Here is a 23097-nt window from a genome sequence, read left to right on the forward strand (position 1 = left end):
ATGCAATATGTCAACAAGAGGCAAAAAACTGCACTGACAGAGGACATAAGAGAGCCTGACAAATACAGTATGTAGGCTATTTGTGAACTATAAAAGTGACACCACTGACTGTAACACTGAACGTGCAATAACACTCTGCTGGCATAGCTTCAAACATTTCACACCTGAAGTTTATCTTGAGGAAACACTAAGGCTAAAACGTTAGCATGACCTTAAACCTAGATGAATGACCAAGTGCAATGACGTTTTACTCAAGTTATTCTTTGCTTTACCCGATCCAGCATCGAGCATCTCCAAGATCAAATAAAATCGTCATACAACCAAAACTAAGAATAGAACTACAACAACCAAGAGCAACCAAGAGCTCCTACTAGGAAGTACGCAACACATTTTTGACCAATCAGTTGACGCTGCAGAAGTTTCGTAGGGTACACTGACTTCCTGGTAAAGAGTTGTGCGGGAACTTCGGAGTTGGAGGCAAATTGCAACTGCGTTACAGACTAACATTGCTTTTAAAGTATAGCTTAAAGGTCGGTTGCACAGGTATTTATGTGAATGACTACATTGATACACACGATGTCAAAATGTAACAGCAATACACGCTAGTAACAGGATAGATAGTGTCAACTCACATGTCAGCTAATTTAACGCTAGCCAATGGTCGGAAGCATTGAAAATACGACCGCTCATTTTTACTTATTTATCATTCCTCTCTACGCGATACAGTTGTTCCACGTAAACACCGTCGCTCAAGTGATCAAGTTGTTATGTTTAATGGAACATTGCTAGAAACACTCAGCCAGCTAACTAGCCACGTTTTGTCTGCAGATCAATGATGGAGAAAGACCACATCCGTATCGCTTGTCTTTCAGTACAAGTCTTGGTATCGACAGTGTAAAGCAATGTTACCATGACAGACTGCGATTCCTTAAATTCAGCAGATCTATCGCTATTGGTTTAAATGCAACGTTAGTTTGCCGAATCAGCTGACAGGCGGTGTAATAGAATCTTGGCAAAGTGATTGTTGCTTTCATTTCCCGCTAACTGGGTCCGAGGATGTTTCGAGAATGATTCTATTACCAGTCAGACATTCGGTTTCTTTTTTCACTGATGTTTTATTTTCTAGAAAACATGCTAATTCGAAGCATGGTTAGGATTGTCAGATTAAAGCATTTGGCTAAGGGCGACTTGACTAAAAAAGTAGGCTACCCATGCACTGGATGTTGCAGAATCGTGAATGACTCACGGTTGTATCCACATTTTGTAAGACATCCAGTTATAAGAAGAATGTATTCAAATGTTTTCACACAATACTGCTGCGACGCCCAGCCTTTGTGATATTGTATTGCCATAACATTTCATCATAATTTCTTTACTTCTTGGTATATTGTCCTTTTTAGATGCCTCCTAAGGCTAAGACAGGAGGTAGAGGACCAGCCAAAAGGAAGCTGGCAGAGGAATTTCCGCCTGGGGAGATCCTGACTGACAGTCACAAGAAACGCTGGATGCTCGGCAGTCCCATTGGCCAAGGGGGCTTTGGTCTACTGTACCTTGGTAAGTGTATGGGATATAATTATGATTAAGAACAGGCAATTAAGAATCTATGGCAGATGTGATGGACCAAGAAAGTGTTCTCAACATTAATACTTCATCACCTTTGCCCTCTTCCTCCTCATCATCATTGTCAACTAAAGCAAATGAAGAAGATGCACAATCTGTGGGACAAGATGCCCCCTATGTCATCAAAGTGGTGAGAACATTTTCATATTTTCTTTCGTGTAGCATATATTTTTCAGCATGATGTGCACCTTTACATGGGACGTTTACTTTACTTGTACTTTACTTGAGTGAATTCATACTTCTTGCACAGGCTGAACTTCACATTGTTCAGATCCAACTCTGTCCATTTCACCTCTATGCATAACACCACATATTGTATCATATAGTATTACTTGTGCTGTACTACTTACTTATACCTGCACTTTTATATATAATACCATTTTGTCACAATTCTCCGTTTGGTGTAATTCTCAGTGCATCTGACATGGCCACACTGTGTTGCTGGTTGCTGTATGTATGTAAATCTACTGTCCCCAATGACACGGTCATTCCTTTGTAGGAGCCCAGTGAAAATGGTCCGCTGTTCTGTGAGCTGAAGTTTTACCAGAGGGCAGCCCGGCCTGATCTAAGTAACCCCCCCTCACACACACACACACACACACACACACACACACACACACACACACACACACACACACACACACACACACACAAAAAAAAATCCTTAATTAAACAAAGTTCTCGGATCTGCACTAGGGGTCGTTTAGAAGTAAAGATGCACCAACATCAGATTCCTTATGTGGCATGAGTGGTTGCCCCAAGGCCATAGCTTTGCGTTTAATTCAATAACAATTCAAATGTCAACATCCCATGACAATTAACTGTAATATTACTTAGCCAGGCTCATGGTTTATTCATCAGAATAGCACAGTGTTGGTAAATATTTGTCTCACTGGCAGATTACTTTCTGGCCGGCACGTCCGTTCCCCAGGGGATCACATTCTTATTACTTTGAGCCCCAATAAGTTTAAGGATATGTGTAGGGAATAACGCACTATCTTTATATGCTGCTTTATTACCTAGTGCTTTGCATACAGTACATCCATGATGCAGCTCTTTACATTATTGTTATTTTGCCGCTGTTGATGCAGCCAGCTCACTGCGCCGGGATTAGTGTGTGCTTCACCTCACTGTGTGTACACGGTGTGTTGTGTGTGTTTCACTAATTCACGGATTGGGATAAATGCAGAGACCAAATTTCCCTCATGGGATCAAAAGAGTATATATACATATATTTATACATACATTTTCTCCATTTTACTGTAGGTAGATTGTGTGTTGTTGACTGACTGCGTGGCTATACATTTATTGTGTCCAACTTTCACTTTGTTTTGAAGTTCAGACTTGGATGAAGTCACACAAGCTAAAGCATCTAGGAGTTCCAAGATACTGGGGATCTGGACTCCATAATAAAGGAGGAAAAGGGTAAGCTGCAGTATTTGGCCTCCAGCGAATGTGTTTTATGATCAACTGATCTGTCAGTTATGTTCATTATTAATTGATTAAGGTCGATAAACTGTAAAATAAAATGGTGAATAATGTCGACCAATGTTTTGCGAAGCCTAAATTGATGTCCTAAAACATATTGTTGTGTCTAAATCCCAGAGCTACAATGTACTGCCATAGCGGAATAAAGAAACCAGAGCGTAATCAAATTTTGAGAATTTTGACTTCATCTTTAAAAAATACAAAATAATTAATTATTGAAGCTCAAGTAGGAATTCATTAAGTGCCCTTGTAAACAGCTTTTATTTTTTATTTTTTTTGCTCAATATTGCAAAATTTCTCTAATTAGTGGCTGTGTGGTGTTGGCCTCCTCCTTCAGGTACAGGTTCATGGTGATGGACCGATTTGGAACAGACCTGCAGAAGAAGTTTGAAGAGAACGGCAAAAAGTTTCCACACAAGCTGGTCCTGCAACTGGGCCTTAAGCTGGTGAGTCTGTGGGAGCCACTGCTGAAACACTGCCGAGAGGACAATAACACAACGAGGACATTTAAAGTGTGTTATTCAGGACGTAAATAATTCTAATTGGGAACATAAGGAAGTCTGCACTATGTGTGCAAAATTAGTCAAGTGTTCAGAGATGGGTGCATATAGGAAGAGGCAAATTCCCCCACTCAGCAAAAAACAATTAAAAGTTTTAATTATTTTATGCCTTCATACGTGTTTATGTTCATGTTTATCGGTCCTTAGTTCTTGCTTTTGTCCAACAAAACATTGTTGACATCAATACACATTACATTAACATTGAAAATAGCAGTTTAAAGTCATATACTAATATTTAAATAATATTTAAATCCAAATATTAGTTACAGACTGAATACAATTCAACCGAAATAATAACAATAACCATCAGCATATACAAACTACTATTCTGTAAGAATTAATTGTGTTAAATACAGGTAAACAGATGGGTCTTTTCAGCTTTTCAGCTATATGAGGTGTAGCCTCGTCACAGGTCTGCTGATTATTTGCATATGCCTAATTGTGTCCCTGCTCCGTTGGCTCTGCAGTTGGACGTGCTGGAGTACATTCATGAGCACGAGTATGTGCACGCTGACATCAAGGCCTCCAACCTCCTGCTCAGCTACTCCAACCCCAATCAGGTGCGTCGCTGCGTTTTACACAGGAACCTGCAGAAACGCTGGCCCCATAAACACCACCCTATGCGTTTGTGATGTGTTATTTATATATATATATATATATATATATATAGATAGATAGATAGATAGATAGATAGATAGATATATTTTTTTATTATTATTATTATTATTTATTTACTGAAATGTTAATCCTTTTTCTCGCTGCTCCTGAGCTGAGGGAAGATTAGATGAGTGCAAGTCTCAGGCAAACAGGCTGAGGGTTTTGGGGCAGGGACAAATATTTAATTTGGGAAATTAATAATGCAGTAGGGTATTATTAAACTGTGCTATTTTTAAATTACAATTTCACAAAAGGCCTCATGGGATTTGCAGGTTTAGTGTTTGCTCTTTGACTCTATTTTTAATTTGGTAAAATGACATATTTATTTACTCACATTGCCAGTGCCATGCAGCAGAGCAGCAGTGTGATGTTCATTGTAGTGCAGCCAGTGCAGTAAAGAGGAATGCTGTATACACTATTAACAAACAGTTAGGGACACCTGGCTTTCGGGTGAAATGTAATGTTTCAGTACAGGAAGTATTGAAACATTGAAAGGATGGAAATGCGCATTCCAAAGTTTAGAGAAGGTCACATTCACCTGTAAAGGTTATAGTGGATTTTAGGTATATCCTGGAATTACACCCGAAAGCCGAATATCCCTGACTTTTTGTGAGTAGTATATCTCCTCAATAGTCCTTCTGTGACTTGTGGTAATCTCAATTTGTAATGTCCGTTTTGGGGGTTGCAGGTGTTTCTGGTAGATTATGGGCTGGCATACCGTTATGCACCTGAAGGCCAGACGAAAGACTATAAAGAAGACCCAAAGCGATGCCACGACGGGACCATTGAGTTCACCAGCATCGATGCCCATAAAGGAGTGTGTAAGTCAAGTCAATTCAACTAAATTCAATTCAGTTTAGCACCAATAACAGTTGAAACAATTGTGTCAATAGCAAATTAAACGTATTGTGTCTGCTGCCAAGAACCTGAACTGACAGCATTCCTAAGGACCTTAAGGAGTGTTGAAAGTGTTTTTTTTTTTTTTCATGTGTGTGGACGGAACAGTTGGGTTGGGTCATTGGGCTATTGGTTAGCTATGATCATCAGCTTCGTAATGGGATCACATTGCTTAAGGTGGTATGTCAGTTTGTGTGACAAAAACCCTAAAAATATCCCATAGGTTTTCCTGTGAGAAAACAATACGTGGACACACAGCCATGCTTTCAGGGTAAGGCGGTGAGATTCCACAGACTAATGCATGCTGATAACAGCATCAGGGCTCTGTCCACTTTAACATGAAGGTTTTGGACAATTGGTCAGATTCAGGGTTGTCTTGCATGACTGAACAAGATTTAGGGACCTTTCACAGACCTGCAGAAAACTGGATAGTGATGAAAATCATGATAGATCAATTGTTACCTTCCTGTCTATAAAGTATACATTTGTACCTATACTACCTTTGTACCTTAAGAATGTCATCCTACACAAATGTTGGATTGGTTCACAAATGTCATCAGTCAATCAGTTGCAACTCTAATGGAGTGAAAGTGAGATTGGCAAGTAAAACATTACACCTCAAAATCTGCTCCAGAATGGGAAGGAAACACCTCACATCTTTGGGTCGTGTGTGTTTTTGGTGTTTGTGTGTGTCTGAGTGAGTGAGTGAGTGTGTGTGTGCTTTGGAGAATGTTTGCAGAATGCTTAAAATACAATTTATTCTTTCTTTTAATTCTACTTCAATCTGACATGGCATGTCCAAATAAGGTAACATTTGGCGCTAGTTTAGTGTATGATACTAACTTGAGTGGCTTTTGTAGTGTCTGCCGGTAGTGGAAGTAACAAAGAACTTCTAGCTCATTTCTAACTGTGTGTGTGTGTGTGTGTGTGTGTGGTGCTGATTTGAATGTGTGTGTGTGCGTGCGCATGCGTGCTCTAAGCCATAATTTGAACGTGTGTGTGTTTAACTAGTTCCTGCTCGGAGGGGGGACCTGGATATTTTGGGCTACTTGCGTACACCGTGTGTGTGTGTGTGTGTGTGTGTGTGTGTGTGTGTGTGTGTGTGTGTGTGTGTGTGTGTGCGCGTGTGCTCTAAGTCATAACTTGAACGCGTGTGTGTGTGTGTGTGTTTCACTAGCTCCTGCTCGGAGAGGGGACTTGGAGATCTTGGGCTACTGCATGGTGCAGTGGTTGTGTGGACGACTGCCTTGGGAGGACAAACTGCAGGACCCTGTCTACGTGCGAGACTCCAAACTCACGTATGTCACTTCCTCCAACGCTTCTGTCACACTGCAGTATCTTCCTCCAACTCCTCTGTGACACAAGAGTTTCTGATTATCTGACACATTGCCTCAAAATTCCTCGGCCCCAGCACGGTGTCTCTCTCCGCGACCACAGGGCCCTCCGGTGTTTTGTGTCCTACCTGAGCCTTCGTTTCTCCTCTAGCTGTCTTTATGTCGTGCTGCTGGCTTGTTTGTTTGTTTGTTGGTTGGTTGCACAATTCAATTGACTTTGTCAACGCCAGCAGTAAGGCTGCATTAATGAAAAGTGCTTGCTTGCTTATCAGTTTATCAGATAAGGTGATAAGAGCCTGGATGTGTACAGTATTATATTATATTATATATCCAATTAAACAATTTGCCAGCATCCCTTTGTCAAGTTTACTTGTGACAAAAAGTATCCACCAACTTAAGTGACATAAAGTCGAAAGGTTGAATGTTAATTAAATTGACAAATGCGTCTTGACCGCTGAATTCAGGATGATTATGAGAGATCTAATTTATTTCAGATGCAGAGACAATATTGGGGAATTCATGAAGAAATGCTTCCCATCGGAGAATAAGCCAGGTAAGAAGAGATTATTTTGCACCCCAACAATGATGGCACTCAATGTGAGGAGTTTGGTTCCAAAATGCTATATCCTCCATTTTAATGAATTTTCATAAATAGTTTTTTTACATTTTGTTTTCCAGTAATTTCAGTAAAACTGTAATTGGGCATTGTTGTTTGATTTATCTTGATACGCAATCAAAACAACATAACTGCAATTTCATTGATATTACCTGAATTAAAACAATTAAATGACATGACTTTTTAATGTTTTTAAAAATGGAAATATAGTGTTTTGAAACCAAACTCTTCATATATTGTTAACATACACTGGCATAGAGACTGAATGTAGCGATAACATAATGCATTGCGGAGAATGGTGAATCTGCTTAATTTTAACTTGAGTTCCCTTACTTGGCTTTAGCATTTGTGGTTGCATTTCAGCCAGACATGTGAACTCAGTCACTGGCATTTAAAAAAAAGTTTTTAACGAACATACAGAAATTATGTCACTTAAGAATAGTTATGCCATGATTTTAAAGACTATCTATGCACTGGTTTGTTTTCCACAGTTGCATGCCACCCTTAACATACTCTAATGTCTTTCTTTTTCATTTACATATTTCTAGAACAGTCGCTCCACGTTGCATTTTAATGAAAAGCTGTCCTTTCTAGCTAATTAAAATGCTATTCCAGCCTTAATGAAGCTAGCAGGTTGGTTTTGGACAGCGCAGTAAATATGTCGCCTGTCTCTCGCCTCCCATCGCACGCGTACCCCAAAGTCCTTGAGAGCACCTGTGATGGCTTGGAGCACCACGGCCACCTTTTGTTTATGCGCCGAGCCGTAATTGAACTGAAGTGCTTTGTGGTGCCGATGCGGAAACAAGCGCGAGGGCTTCTGTTCAGCTCGAAACGAGTTCGGCCCCACTGATGTCAGTCATAATGAGCGCTAATTCACAAGTGCCACGCTAGTGCTCTGCAAGTTTTTATTTATTTATTTATTTTGCTACTGAAGTTTTGCGAAGTGAAGCAGGGCCTCTCCCAACCCTCCCCCCTCCAACACACACACACACACACACACACACACACACACACACACACACACACACACTTAGCCGCAGTTTAATCTCAGTTGGTCTGTGGTACTACTCTCTACATGCCACCAGCTGTGAGCAAAGGAATCACAGGTGCCCATATGGGCCTATAAGTGTACGGTGTTCGGCTAGAAAGTCTGACGTTGTTTACTCCTTCAAACTCGAAGCCTAGACTTGGCCGCTTAGTTGTTGTGCCTCTCTGCCAGTCTAGGAAGTGAACCGAGTTGATAAAAAGACAGGGAAAGCAATCGCAATTTCATCTTTGAACTTTCTGAAAATCTTCTCTGTCACAGGAAAAGGTTGCCGGTGAGTTCAACGCTCGTGTGTGTGTGTGTGTGTGTGTGTGTGTGTGTGTGTGTGTGTGTGTGTGTGTGCCTGTATGTGTGTGTGTGTGTCCCAGACCACCACGCTTCCGTTTCTCCACTCGCGTGGCATGGCGCCCGCCTCTCCTGCTCCTCACCCGGGTCGAGCCTCGCCAAGCGCTGTGCTCTCCCCCTGTCTTTTAATATCAAAGACGTCAGTGGAGTCCTTTACTCGCCAGCTGATGGGCTGACATCTCTTAAGCTCTGTGACAGCAACGCAGCAGAAGGAGAGATTTCTCCCCGGGCTGTTGCCGTGCATGTACACACACGCTCACACACACACACACACACACAGGCACGCACGCACGCACGCCTGCATTCACAACAAGGACGGCGATGGGAGGCGGCACTGTTTTTCACAGGCTTCATGGCTAATTCTGTTTAGTGTGACTATTTTAGCACTGCGACGGTAAACAAAAGTTTTGAGAGAGAGTGTGTGTGTGTGTGTTTTGTGTTGCTCCATTAAATATAGCCTGAAGGTCAAAATGTCATGCTTGTCTTCTCTCTGTGTTCTTACTCGGGACTTCCTCTTAGTGTTTAAAACGTCCTTTGGATGTGTCTGTCATTGCTGTGTGTGTGTGCAAGTGTGAAAAATAAATTGTAATTTTGAAGAATGGTTCTGGAAACTCGACAGAAGCTCTGCTTTACAAATACATCAGTCCTATTCCAGCCAGAATCATTGCAAATGGATGTTCTTGTAGCACAACACTCCCCAGATACAGCATGCAGCATTGCCCATCTTAGTTTTACGATTTCTATTCTAAATACCAGATGAAATGGTGAAGTTCATGGAGGAGGTCAAGACACTCGGCTACAGCGACAAGCCGCCGTACGAGAAGCTTCGGACCATTCTACTGGATGGCCTCAAGTCCATTGGGGCATCTGCAGATGACAAGCTGAACTTCTCTGTGGCGACCAATGGCGGCGCGGCTGTAAAAGCCAAGGTCAGAATCCATTTGAATTCTCTCTCCAATCGCTGATATGCAAAGTAGCTCTGGTCACATTAGCAGCATCTTTGCCGTTTAAAACTTTCGTCACGTTCCACACAGCCAAGCAATCCCCCTTTCAAGTGTCCTTTATAAGATACCTAAGATAATTTGTTTACCTGTTGAAAGCGGTTGCGATTAAAAAATGCCAGCTCACGATCCACGTCTAATTACTGGGGTTAGTGGGAAACGTTGCCAAGTGCATTGATTTTCAAATACAATTAAAGCATGATGCTTTTAACAGATGGGCTCAGACCATCACTTATTTACCACCCTCCACACACACACACCACCACCACCACCAAACAAAAGTATAAATCCGGTAAATCCAGTAGTTCAATTATTTTATTTTTTGTATCTTTTATTTTTAACTGGAGGTTTTCTGTATTTTCTACTTGCATTTTCTTTCACTGTGAATGCAAAATTTTTCAATATTGAGGCAGTTTGATTACTTTTTTGACTTTTTTATATTATTTATATATATATATATATATATATATATATATATATATATGTATGTATGTATGTATGTATGTATGTATGTATGTATATATATATATATATATGTATGTATGTATGTATGTATATATATATATATATATATATATATATATATATATATATATATATATATATATGTATGTATGTATGTATGTATGTATGTATGTATATATATATATATATATATATATATATATATATATATATATATTATATACAATTTATATATATATATACAATTTATGTGTCAAAGGATAAGCTAATTATGTCAGTGGAATAGAGACAGTGTAATCAAGGACAGCCAACCCGCTCTCCATCTAGCCATTCCTCCATCTCTACTTTTTCACTAGAGGGAGGCAGTGGCAAGACCCCTGGCGTCCACCATCAAAACCTTGGCAGCCGAACTAACAGTCTCCAGCTTTTCTCCAGAGTTTCAATATGCATCCCTCTTCCCAAACACACACACACACACACACACCACACACCACCCACCACCACCCGTTCGCCTCCCTCTGCAGAGAGGTTTTGAGTGCCGGTGTTTATTCCTGCCTGATGTATCACAAATTTGCTGACACCGTAACCTCGGGAGCCGGCTTCGGCCCGGCAATCAGCGAGCCGCGGCGGCGGCGGAGGGGTGGGGACGGTCTTGACACTTCCCACAATGCCGTTTGCATATGGAGAGTGCCACCGGGGAGCTCACCCGTGCCAGCGGAGGGTTACCTGCCCACTGCCGCTATTGTATGTAATTATCGAGCCAATCTGTTCGGCCCAGCGGGGTCTAGATGGTAATCATGATGTAGCAATTGGCAAAATGGATGGGAAATGTGAGGAGAGGGGAGAAGGAAGAGGGAAAGCAAGGAAAGAGAAGGGGGGGGGGGACTAAAACGGTAAGGATGATGGTTCAGGTCCGAGAGGGGACGAGTCTGTATTGTGCAGCCGGAGCGACCGAGTGGGAGAGGTTGATTGCTGTCGTTAAGTGCATCTTGTTCGTAACCTCCGTTGAGTCAGTGTGATTTCAAAACCCTCCGCGTGCTGCCGACCGCTTTTGATTCGACAGAAATAAAAAGGGTTTTAATGGGTATGAGTATGCTGAGATGAAATTTGCTCAAAGTATTCATTACTGGTAAGTGGAATCAAAATGTTACATTGTCACATGTAAACTCGCTATGCTAGCTCAGAGGATAAGAGTTTTGTTCATGACCTTGAACGTCTGGGGGTTTTTGTCAATGGTCTTCAGAAATGCATGCATGTAATTGAAATCTTTTAATGTTTTTCTTTCATATATTTTTGATACATAGAGGTGCATTGATAGTTTGTGAGTCCTTATGCCCATATATAGGTCATATTTAATATTTAATTTTAATTTCCTCTCTGGTTGTTGTCAAATGATGTGCTCTGTGACCGTCAATTGATTTCTTTCTTTCTTTATTTCTTCTTCATTTCATCTTGAAGACCGCTACTAAAAGAAAGAAGGCTATGGCTAGTGAAGACGACTGCAGTCCAGTGAAAAAGAGGCGTGCCCCTCAAAAGAAAGGTGAGTCCTCCAGACAAGGTTCTTGACCTATTTTGCAGGACAAATTATCCTGAAGAGTTGTGTTGGATCTTCACTACAGCCTAGTGGTGATCAGGGACTGCTTTCTATGAAATGCTTTGTGCAAGAACAATTCTAGTGTCAAAACTTGAATATTTTTCCTCCATTCCAGAGTAGTTTCAACCTCGTAACTCTGAAAATGTATCTATTGAAGTGCTTTAAGTTTCAAGTTTTGTGTTGTCTCATGTTTAAAAAGGGGATCATAAATGTACTTCTTGCTCTAAATGCACATTTCACTTTTCCTACAGAGGCCAATGGAGTAAAGAAAACCACAACTCCCAAAAAGCGAACTCCCAAAAAGCGAACTCCCAAGAAGGCAAGTCCCAAGAAGGCAAGTCCCAAGAAGCGCTTAGTGGACTCGGCATCACAAACCTCCCCAATGCCTGAACCAGCCAAGAAGCCAAGAGGCAGGGCCAAGAAGGCTGCTTAACTTTTTTAACACTGTTACATGATACTTGTCAGGCACTGTCTCTTTCTCTTATTGTTTATGGAATATATGTTTTCAAACATTGTAAATTTTTTAAGTTTTCTTAAAAACTGAGTATTGTTTCTCTCTGTGTAAAATAATAATAAATACTTTGGGGGTAGAAAAAAAAGCAAGTGTTGCTGAGAGTAAGGAGTCATTTTCATTTCCTCTGTAGTGCTTTGGATAATCAGAGGATGAGGTTGAGCTCTTGGGGACTGCTCTGCCCTCGATAAGGAAATCCCCAGAGGAGCACTCCATGAGCACTCGTAGCTCCTTCACTGCCACCTCCTCCTCCTCCTCCTCCTCCTCCTCTTCCCTTCTTCCCTTCTTCCTGCCATGAAAGCCGTCGCCTGGCTGCCGTTGCGGCATCTCTGGGCGCGGTGAGCCGGGGCTTTGATACCTGTGCTGAGGCGGGTAAAGACGTCGCGAGGCTCCGCAGAGAGCGGAGTGAGCGAGCGAACGAACGAGTACATCAGGGACGCGGGGCGCGGGATCGCTGCGGCACCTCTCTGCTCCTCCGCCATTTGATCACGGAGTTGACGAAAGTGGAACGCTTGGGTCGGGCTTTTCCGTGTCACTTGCTGTTTTGAATCGGGTGTCCTGAGTTCGAGGCGATGTTCTCCGGCTCGGCTCATCTCCGAGACTTCATTAAAAGTTACACGTAGCCGTTTCACCTGGTAACTTTTGTCAGGTTCCTTAAAATAATATATATATATATATATATATATATATATATAGGCACGGAAGGAAATTCTCACCTTGCATTTCTCTCTGGCAGTCTTGCAGTGGAGCTTTAGTGCCATTGAGACACTGTTATCATCTCCGATCTGAAATGCCATACGGGGATCAAAGGAACACAGTGATGAGGTAGAGAATACATAAACATGAGCCAGCTCCAGCCTCGGGGAGGTAACAGCGCGTCTTGTGTTATTGTCAATTCAAACGCAAAACTGATTGTCTTCTGAGCAGTCAACAAGAAGCATTTACATTGCTATGGCTGCTGCTCGTTGGCAATATTGGCAGAGCAGTTTCATCTAATGTCAGTTGGACAGATGATGTGGATCGGACTCATCAGTCATCAGGTTTTATTAGGTTGGCTTTGCGTCTGATTCTGTGTGAAACGGCTGACGGGTCGTGCCACACTGTTCCGTGCTCTCCCAGGCTCTGTCTGAAGGGGAAGAGTAATCCTAACTGATGTGCAGGGCAGCAAATGAACTGACATTATTCGCCAAACCATCCCAAATTAAAGCAATTGGTCTAGTTTCTCCATTTAAAAAAAAAAAACATGCCTTCCCTGTACTTGGGGTCATGCCAGTCCAGCACATTGATGGAATTAGGAAACTGCCCTTTCATTTTGGACAGGAGTAGCTGATCTGTAACAAAGTGTGTGTGTGTGTGTGTGTGTGTGTCGGGTGGGGGTGTGGGTGGTGGTGATAGGAACAGGGAAACAAAACAAAACCCTGTCATGGAAATCAGAATTCCCTCTGATCCTCTTCCCTCACCCCTCCCTCGCGTCCACTTTGGCATTGCCCAGTGGCACTTCAGTGGTGCTGTGCTCATTGCCTTGTTAGCTCTCGTTAGACGGCCTAGCTCCCCGTCAGGGCCGCACGCAGAGGAAGATGTTTCTCTTAATGTTTGTTTTTCGGTGCCCGAGCCGCGGGAGCCTCGCCGGTGGCACCGGAATTGATCGGCGGGGTGGCGCGCACTAAAGCGCACCCCTGTGTGCTTTCCTCCCCTTCCTCGGCTCTGACCTTGGGGGCGCACAGCCACCGCTTCTCAGCAGGGGGCAGTAGCACATAATGATAGCACCGAGAGGGGGGAGGGAAGGTGGGCTGGGGAGCAGCAACAACACTTAAACACAACATTACCACCGGTTCCCCCCACAGCCTGATCAAGGAGGGGAGACACAATTTTGGTGTGCCCAGTTGTGGTCATTGATTGACTGGCGTTTATATCCACTCTCTCGCTCCGAGTGTCCCCGTTGCTGCAGGGCTTTCGTCTGTGGACTCCACGCCGAACTGAAAATGTCTCCCAACAGTTTCTGAGCTTTTGGGTCTTCCAACCCCCGTGAACCTTTTTATAATATGGATGTCAGAATTTGGGTAGATTAAATTCAGTGGTGGTGCTGCGTTTTGTTTTTATTGACTGACTGTTGTTGGTTCCATGGTGCGTTGAGAAGCAAATGTGGTCAAATAATGAGTTCGGAGGCACAGGAAAGTTAATGTTATCCTCTGGGAAAGGTGAACAGGTGTCTTTGTTTTCCAAGTGCGTGCGCAGATGCACGCTTAGGTGGATCCCCTTTTTTTAAGCCTTGCTTGCCTGCCCATGGTGGCTTTGTTGTGTGTTGTTTGTTTTGTCCATGTGTCTCTCTTCATTGGTCTTGAGTAGATGTTCAAAGTGAATAACGAACTAAAGGCAAACAAAACTCAACGTTTAAAAGAACTCAGGCCACTTTTGTACGGGTGTGCAGAACAGTTAGATGCATTATGATGAGTCATGCTTGCTCTGTAGTGCCTGAAATATATGTGAATTACAATTGTTCATCAAACAGTGTTTAGTTCTGTCAATGACAGTCTAAAATGTAGGTATTTTTCTTTCAACTGTCGTATTTTTCTGGGCCTTTTATTGTTAACATTCTTGATCTAGCAGCCACACAGACTTTTCTGTCCTATTGTTTTTCGCTCGCTTTTTTGTGGCTGAGGGTGATGGCGCAAAATGAATTTCACTCTTATTTCATTCTTATTTACTTCTGCAATAGTTTTTGCCCTTCCCCAACCATTCACCTACGCTCGACACTCTTGCATGCACACAAACACACACACACATCCTACAAACAAAAGAATAAGCAGACTTTTCGGTGGAAGCTAGGAGAGGGGGAGAAAAGGGGGCCTCTTTCAGTGCAGTTATGGTACATTTGCGATTCTAGTTGTGTGTAAATATTAGAAAACAGCAGGTTCTCACATTGGTGGAGCCGAGGCGTAGCAGAGAGGCTAGGACACACGTTCTTATCGGTATTGTATTCACACTACACCGTCCTCCCGCTGTTTCTAATCTGCCACTGCCGCTGAGAGAAAAACTGGACAGGCATTTATGGTCCCAGCAGGGGTGTGCTTGACAAGAGAATGTTAAACACTCCACTACCTGCAATTTTCAAAGGCGATACCAGACATGATAAAATGTAGATACACGTTTAATTTCTTTCCCCCCCCCCCTTTTTTAGGGGGCAGGAAAATAAGCAGTTTTTTTTCTTTTTCTTTTTCTTTGGGGACGCTGCCTGTGGCACTCTCTCTCTCTCTCTCTCTCTCTCTCTCTCTCTCTCTCTCTCTCTCTCTCTCTCTCTCTCTCTCTCTCTCTCTGTGTGTATGTGTGTGTGTGTGTAAGTGTGTAACTTGAGGAATGGCTGAGGAAGGCTGTCTCCGTAATGCCTCTCATGTCCTCCGGGCGTGAGGCTTCTCCAAGACGAAAGTGCCAAAACTCTGTCCGTGGGCCAAATTGAAGGGCTTTAATTCGATTTAGCCTTGGCAGGAGCAGCGAGTGGACGTAGTGGTCATCAAAAAGACATGTTCATCAGTGCTAGACGAGATCTGGTACTCCCAGCTCTCTGTAGTGAACATCTCAACCCGCCAACCCCCTGCTACCCACCCCTGTACTCCACCCCTACACCCCAACTCATTCTAGATCCTTCCCATCCTTCCACTCAGTCTCCTCAATGTATATGACCCTCCACCACCACCCCCCCGCCCCCTCCCCAATAACCCTCTCCATTTTTCGGACAAGTGAAGACTGCCAAACATAGCCAGTGTAACTGTTGACGACGCCACAGAGGCGGTGGCACTAGAGGGCGTGTTAATTAATGTGACACGGACACGTATCTTGTGCACAGTGCACACGCTTGTAGATCTGCGCTGAAGCGTCGGGTTGGGTATTCTAATGAAGGGGGGTCCTAAAGAGGATCAAACTTGTGTCACGCCCCGTTACCACTCGATCATTGTCTTTTTTACGCAATATCAAAACCACGATGGCTGCTAAACGCTCGACTTGGATGCGCAATATCAAAACCACGCTGGCTGCTAAACGCTCGACTCGGATGCGCAGTGTGCGATGAGTCTTAAATTAGGTCACGCTGTCTAATGGACTTCACGGTGGGTGCACCATTAAGACAAAACAAACACGGAGAGCGATTTATCAGCCGATTTACAAGGTAGCGAGTAACGTTTTTATTAACGGTGCACCCATTACGCTCTTGATGGAGTGCCTTTAATGGTGCAGTGATGCCCTTTACTGTCTGGCCTCTTCGGCGAGAATAACCAGCCCTTTCTCGAGTCCTCTTCTCCTGCTCTGTCATCTCGGGGCAACTTCCACGCTCCTGTCCCATGTGTCCCCAGCAACGGGGCAAGCTTGGGAGGGGGGGGGGGCAGAACTCTTTGTTGCTCTGGCTGCCTAAAAGCCAGGACAGCGTCTGGCCGGCTCGCTCCCCTGCAGCAGTGGGCCGTTAGACTAGCGGTGGGGCCTGCCGTAGCTTGGGGCAGCAGGCCAGTTGGGAGTTGTGCTCGTTCACTGAACACGCCGGCCAGCAGCAAGCCCAAGGCAATGTCCCGAACGTGGCCCGCAGAACAATGTCACGGTGGGCTTCTGGTGGGCTGCTACATTACTGTGGTCAGCCTCGGTAAGGTCTTAGGGGACAGGATGCCAGAGCTTCCTGCTTTCTGTTTAAGGGCTCTGCGTGAGACTACTTTTACATGTGCATTTGGCCAACCTGTGAAAAAAAAACACCTCAATGAGTAACATTTCAAAAAATGTAAATAATGTAAAACCAACATTAAACTTAACAGTACAACTTAACAGTTATTTTCATTCATTTTGAGTTTTGGTAATTGTAATATCTAATGAACTGTGATTGTTAGAGACTCACAATATCTCTTTGACTTTATTAACATCATATTTGCCAATTTTTTCACACAAACAAAATGAAATAAGCTTTCGCTGGTTCTGGAATGTAAAAATCTGTAAATCAACTCTCAGGGGTTTGATAGGGCATAAACATTTAGGTTCCTTTCACACTGGGTCAGTTTAACTGGACCGTATCCGAGTGCGATTACTCCCCCCCTAGCCTTGACCTAGCTGGTCTCCATACATATTTGTTTGCGGATCCGGGTCAGTTTATGTCAAACACTAGCTTCTTTTTACCAATATTGCTTGGCAACGTCACAAAAACGCCAGTTTATTTCCTGGTTTTGGCACAGACAGCATTCGAACACCGAACCATCGGTCCAAACGAACTCGGGTCCAGTGTCTAGTGTGAATGTGCCCTTCGTTTTTGTCGGTTTAGTGTGGGCCGTTTGTGGAGTAGAGCCTAGGGGGACACTGATGACTAGTCTTGGTGTGCTTCTGAAGACCTGTAATGGCCCCCAAATATTCTTAAAAATGGAGACCAGGGAAAAGTAGTCATCTACAGTGTGCCTCTGTCTTCATTTTAGAACATATGTATTGCATATTTTGACTTAAAAATGAAAAGCATATGTTTGGATCAAGCTGAAAAGGACGCAATAACCAAGTGTGTACTACTTTGTATTAATTCAAAGAAACATTGTATTGCTTATTATGAGTTCAAACTGAATAGTACATTATTAGAAGAGGGAAAACAAGAGAGCCTTGGATCTCAATAACCAAGAGTGCTGATGTAAATCTGCACAGTGCCATTTCTCAGCCGTTAGTGGCCCGGGAGCATTTTCTCAGGACATCGCAGTCATCTGTCGGTTTCCCCCACAGCAGTATGCTCCTCAAACGGCTCTGCGGAGCCCTTTGTGCTGTGTGTGAGTCTGGCTACGGGGAGGCAAAATTAGCCACCAGGTCCCTGGATCAGGTTTCATAGGCAACCACCCCCCCACACACACACACACACACACGCTCTCTCTCTCACACACACCCCACTTCTAAAAAAATAAATAAATAAAGGGATACCCAACCTTTGCGGCCCCTCTGCCCTCTCCCACCATTCTGTTACCCTTCTCCTACCCCCGGCTCCAGTCACCAGATTGGCTTCCGCTGGAATGGGAGAGGATGTGGCTGCCCCTCCATCTGTCAAAGCGGGGATCAAATAATAGGATTTTCTGTCCTGGAATTGAAGATAATTGCAGTCTCCATTCCGCTCCCTAACCGTATGATATTAACCTCGTGCTCCTGGACACCCAGAGGGCCAGGGCTGCGCCCAGATGGCTGTGTGTTTTGATATCCGATCCAGGCATCGCCGGGGTCAAGTTGAAGTTCAAGTCCAAAGGACTCCCGGCCCTCTCAGCGGAAATAATAGGGTGTCATTCAAACGAGGGCATCCTGAACTTAGCTGGGAGTCTATGGGAAAGGCAAAGCAGGGCAGGAGGGCGACGGGCAAAACATTAATAAATAAATAAAACTGCGGTAACATACATAAGGTGGTCCAGTTCGGGAGATAGTGACCTCTTTATACACACTGGCCGCAGCATATAAAGAGGTCGAGGTGAAAGGGAGGATGTTGCGGGACTTAAGACAGGACCAGGATCATAGATGGACACCGTGACATGGGTTAAAATATACAGGCAGCACAATGGGCCAGGATCATAGATGGACACCGTGGCATGGGTTAAAATATACAGGCAGCACAATGGGCCAGGATCATAGATGGACACCGTGGCATGGGTTAAAATATACAGGCAGCACAATTCAATTTGCCTGGTTGACTCTGTTCATCACATTCCTCTTCACACTTTGGTTCATCCAAGATACAGTACCTATGTTGCATTACGAAGCAATCTCAGTTCCATAGACACTGACTGTCTCACTGTATTAATAACTAACAAATAAGTAATCCCTGAGAAGGGGGGCTCAAAAGTAGCTCTGTCTGACTTAGCCTGGGCCTTGATAAGGCTCAGAAATCAAATCAAACTTCAAAATCAAACACTAGCACATTAAATTCACTCAAATCAAACACTGAGGCAGATGTATCCATTGTTGTGGCTCTAACAGTCTCCAAAGACCTTGGTATCAAGTTTTTGCGTGTTGTCTGTCAATCAAGTATACAATCAATTACTTTGCCTACACTGTAAAGACCTGTCTGAGAGTGTTGCAAAACAGACTTTAATATCAGCCTCCAAGCAGTTAAATATACATTGAAATCATCACTTCCCATATAACTGACAGCTGCATTGATATTTCAGTTACGGCAGTAATATGGCAACACAATAAATAATTATATGCACAAAGATACAATGATTGATACCTGAATCAATTGGCTTGCATCAACATTAGCTCCTCTTGGTGTCACCGCATGCAAAGTTGCCGCCTGCAGAGGTACTGTATGCATATTTTCTCAGCCAAGTATCTTCATAAATACTTTTTCCTACATAGAAAACTGCTCAACATGTGTGTGTACACTTGATACATGTGCTGTGGCCCATAGTGTGGGTATTGCAATAAGGTTTTAATGTGGTTTTACATGATATGCTGTCTCTCGCCAGTGTGTTCATCTTCTTTGCTCTTGTGTGCGTGTGTGTGTGTGAGACCGTACCCTGGTTACTGTGCCCTTGGTAACGCGCAACAGTAGACGTCATATCGCTCCATACCGAGCCAGTTACACCATAAACACATGCATGTGGTGGGTGTGAGAGCCAGAACATCCTCCGCTACCTCCCCAGTAAATGCTACAATATGACAGTCCCTTTTTTTCTCAGAATTTTCAAAAAGCAGAACAGACATATAGCCTCAGGAAATATACAATACTGTCTCATCAGATTCCCATTGACTCTAATGGCCCATCTTGTCTTGTGTATGTTGTGTAGTATTTATGTCTGTTTTCCAACGTTACTCTTACACCAAAGGGCCTAGGGATTCATTTATTCACAACAAGAAAAAGACAGTCACACTTAAACTCTTCCTGCTCTAGACTTTGACAATATCCCTATGATGCTTCCTCAACGCCTACACCCTCCACCCCTTCCTCAGCCCCAACCCCATGCCCTGCCAAGCCTAGCTGCGAGTTATTGTAATTTAGCGATGATTTGTCACTGTCAGCCCCTGCGAGGTTCCTCTTTCCAACCCAAGACACTTCTGTGGCGCTCTGGATTGGAGGGGACACCACAGAGAGCGTCACCCTAGCCGAGGCTTCATTAATAAGGGTTAAATCTGGCTAATTGTAATCCAATTAATAACAGACACAATGATCTACTGCCTGCTTGTTATTTGAGGACCTTTCTGAAAAGCGTTTTTTTTTTTTTATTCTTTTGGAAGGGTGTCCAACCCCCACCCCACCCGACTCGGCTTCCTTGCTTTCCCACCCTTTAGCGACCCAGCCCTCCACCCATGGCTTCTCAGTCTTTGTTCACTTAATAAGCCCAAAGCCCAATATGCAGAGCTGACCGTTATTTCATCAGGGGAAATCTGTCCGTGGGCCAGTAACAGCTTCCCGAGCCGCTGTCGTCCTAACATCATATTTAACTGGGAGGCACTGCCTGCGCTATGGCACCAAATATAGCCCTGCCTCTCCATTGGGGAGTTAACAAGTCAGTTAGCGTCCCTGAGTCCACAACACCCATCACTCTGCATTCTCTCTGATGACCTTGCTGATCTAACAATTCTTAACGTCGCAATTTAATCCTGAGGATCGCCACCGCTGGACATTTATTCACAATGATCTATGCCACGGAGCAGGTGAGTAAAGGGAGGAAAGTGAACCTATTTGTGTTTATGGCTTTGGGGGGGGAGGGGTAGAGAGATAAATGGCCTGGCTTTTTTATTTCGTTTTAATGAAGAAGGGATTGAGGGACTCTGCCTGTCCCTCTGGCGCTCATGAGATTCCCCCTCCGAAGGAAACCACACCGGCTGTCCTCGGCGCTCCGCGTTTGTTTATGACCTAGATGCTGCTCTCGCAAAAGGACATCAAGCTTTGTTTGTGTATGAGTGTACGGTCTTAATGCCCCTGCGTTTGCACCGCTGGTGCTGTTGTGCTTAAGCCACCAGACCACATGGACACAACCAGGCAAACAGAGAGGGAGAGAGAGGGGTCTAAATGATCAATGTCCCCAGGTATCGAGCGTCTCTTGGCTACTTGGCTAAACGATGGACCCGTTGAGACACTCCCAGAGCTCGGCTCTACCTTAACAACCCACGCCACCCCTCCACACCACACCCCCGTCCCTCTGCCGCAGGCCTCTAAACAACATTAGTTTTGCCACCTTATGCTCTCCATGTGAGCTCCCCCCTATCTTTCAGCATTAATTGGATACTCAGCCTCCAATTAAGTTCTTGGCCCAAAAGGCGTCCGTGGAAAAACAAGACAGCCCCCCCCCCCCTTCAGTGGGACTTCATTAAGGGGTTTGTGCTGCCATGTCTCCTGGGAGAAAAGGACACAGGTCCAAAACATGCACAACACACACACACACATATACACTATTCTCATACTCACTCACTTATGCACAAGTACAAGCACAATAACCCAGGGCATAAACCAAGTGCTAGCAATGGGAGAGTACAAGGAAAAAGCGAGGGGGGAAAAGTTAATTACACACAGCGAGTGTTTTTCTACAGTCCTATAAAATATTTGGAATTAATTAGCAGAATCAATATGCATTTCAAATGATATGTTCATACGCAGAGCTGTGTGCAGCTGGGCTAGCAGTGTTAAATATATGTACTACTTCCCCTTTGAGAATGGGAAATAGGGTCGCTTGCCCTCTTCTGTCTGTCCATCTACCTCCGTAACTAGTTTACTCATAAATGTATAAACTGCACAAGCCTGCGCGTAACACTTTGTGACTCGCGTGTCTTTCCGTTTTAGCGCGGAGAGGCCACGGAGGCGACTGCAAAACAGCATGCTGTAGACGTGTAATGAAGTTGATTATTTAATGTTCTTGTCACGCAGGATAAGGGGACGGCTAATCATCCCAGGCCAGGGTTGTCTTGACTCACAATCACATGGTGTTTGTTTTGACTCGCAGGCTGAGCGGTGATGACTGTGGGCTTGTTCACGTAGCACCCGTACCAACTCAACAGTCTGTCACAGTGGGGTCACTACAGCAGAGGGTTACACGATTGCGTGCTCTGGTCTTTTTTGTTTTTCATTTGAAAGAGAATTTTTTTTTTTTTAAATTTTAAAAAATTTCAATTTTAAAAAATGAAAAACATATACGACCGTTGTAATCTATTATTACTTTGAGAGAGAATGTTCTCTGAGCTCAGGTGCTCTGTGAGGAAGAGGGAGTAGTGATCAAGGGGAGGCGTTTAAGTTTTAATAAGAGTATAAATTCACAATCAGCTGGGCTCTTAGCGTCGGCTAGCGCCGCGCTCTCCAGTCGCGTCTCTCCGTGGGCCGCTGATAGCGTGTTGGTGTTGACCCGAAGCTCGCCTGAGTCTGCCCCCAAGGCGCCGCTCCCCGAGGACACCAGCGAGACTCCCTCACCCCGACCGCGCCTCCCTCAACCCCACGTCGGCCAATCCTCATGGGCCCTCTCGCCTCCAGCGCCACGGCAACGCGGACAGGGAGGAGTTAATAGACACGCAAGCACACTTCCTTTGAACTGTTCAAATTTGAATGTGTTTTTGTGGTATGGGGAGGGCAGGCTGTCTTGTCAGAAGAGGCATTTACAGTACGGCAGATGAAGGATGTTTTAAAAGATGGTATATCTCTGATACTTTGGCAGCTGAGTGTAAAAACATGTCTGTCCTATGAAGTTGCATTAACTGCAATGACTGAGATAGTGCTAGTCACTTTTGAGACAAAAGGCAGGAAATTCAGTGACCAGATATGATGTTGAAAAACTGATTTGACCTTTAGCTCCTATAAGTCAAGTCAAGTCAAGTTTATTTGTATAGCGCATTTCATACACAGAGGTCATTCAATGTGCTTTACATAAACAAAACCAAATAATAATAACAAATAAAAATATAAAAAATAAAAAATATAAATGAACTGTGTTTAAAGCACTCTCTATTGTACAGAGACAAAAGGTCAGCCAGTCAGTAAAACTTAACACTGGTCT

The 23097-nt window shown here is 43.8% G+C and overlaps 1 protein-coding gene across 2 annotated transcripts; it reads left to right on the forward strand.

Annotated features, from left to right (window-relative positions):
* Positions 1-426: 426 nt before the first annotated feature.
* On the forward strand, positions 427-12216 carry vrk1 (VRK serine/threonine kinase 1). Of its 2 annotated transcripts, none has more exons than XM_048227764.1 (13): positions 427-543; positions 1401-1554; positions 1695-1750; positions 2120-2189; positions 2958-3045; positions 3446-3554; positions 4136-4228; positions 5014-5146; positions 6400-6520; positions 7051-7109; positions 9319-9491; positions 11487-11568; positions 11874-12216. In XM_048227764.1, exons 2-13 carry the CDS (start codon positions 1401-1403, stop codon positions 12053-12055), a joined length of 1320 nt encoding a protein of 439 aa, XP_048083721.1. In that variant the 5' UTR covers positions 427-543; the 3' UTR covers positions 12056-12216. The 2 variants fall into 2 exon arrangements, with proteins under 2 accessions (XP_048083721.1, XP_048083722.1); XM_048227765.1 differs by having other exon boundaries at positions 427-530.
* Positions 12217-23097: the final 10881 nt, after the last annotated feature.

Source organism: Alosa alosa, chromosome 19 (assembly GCF_017589495.1).
Source record: "Alosa alosa isolate M-15738 ecotype Scorff River chromosome 19, AALO_Geno_1.1, whole genome shotgun sequence".
Taxonomy (NCBI): Eukaryota; Metazoa; Chordata; class Actinopteri; order Clupeiformes; family Clupeidae; genus Alosa; species Alosa alosa.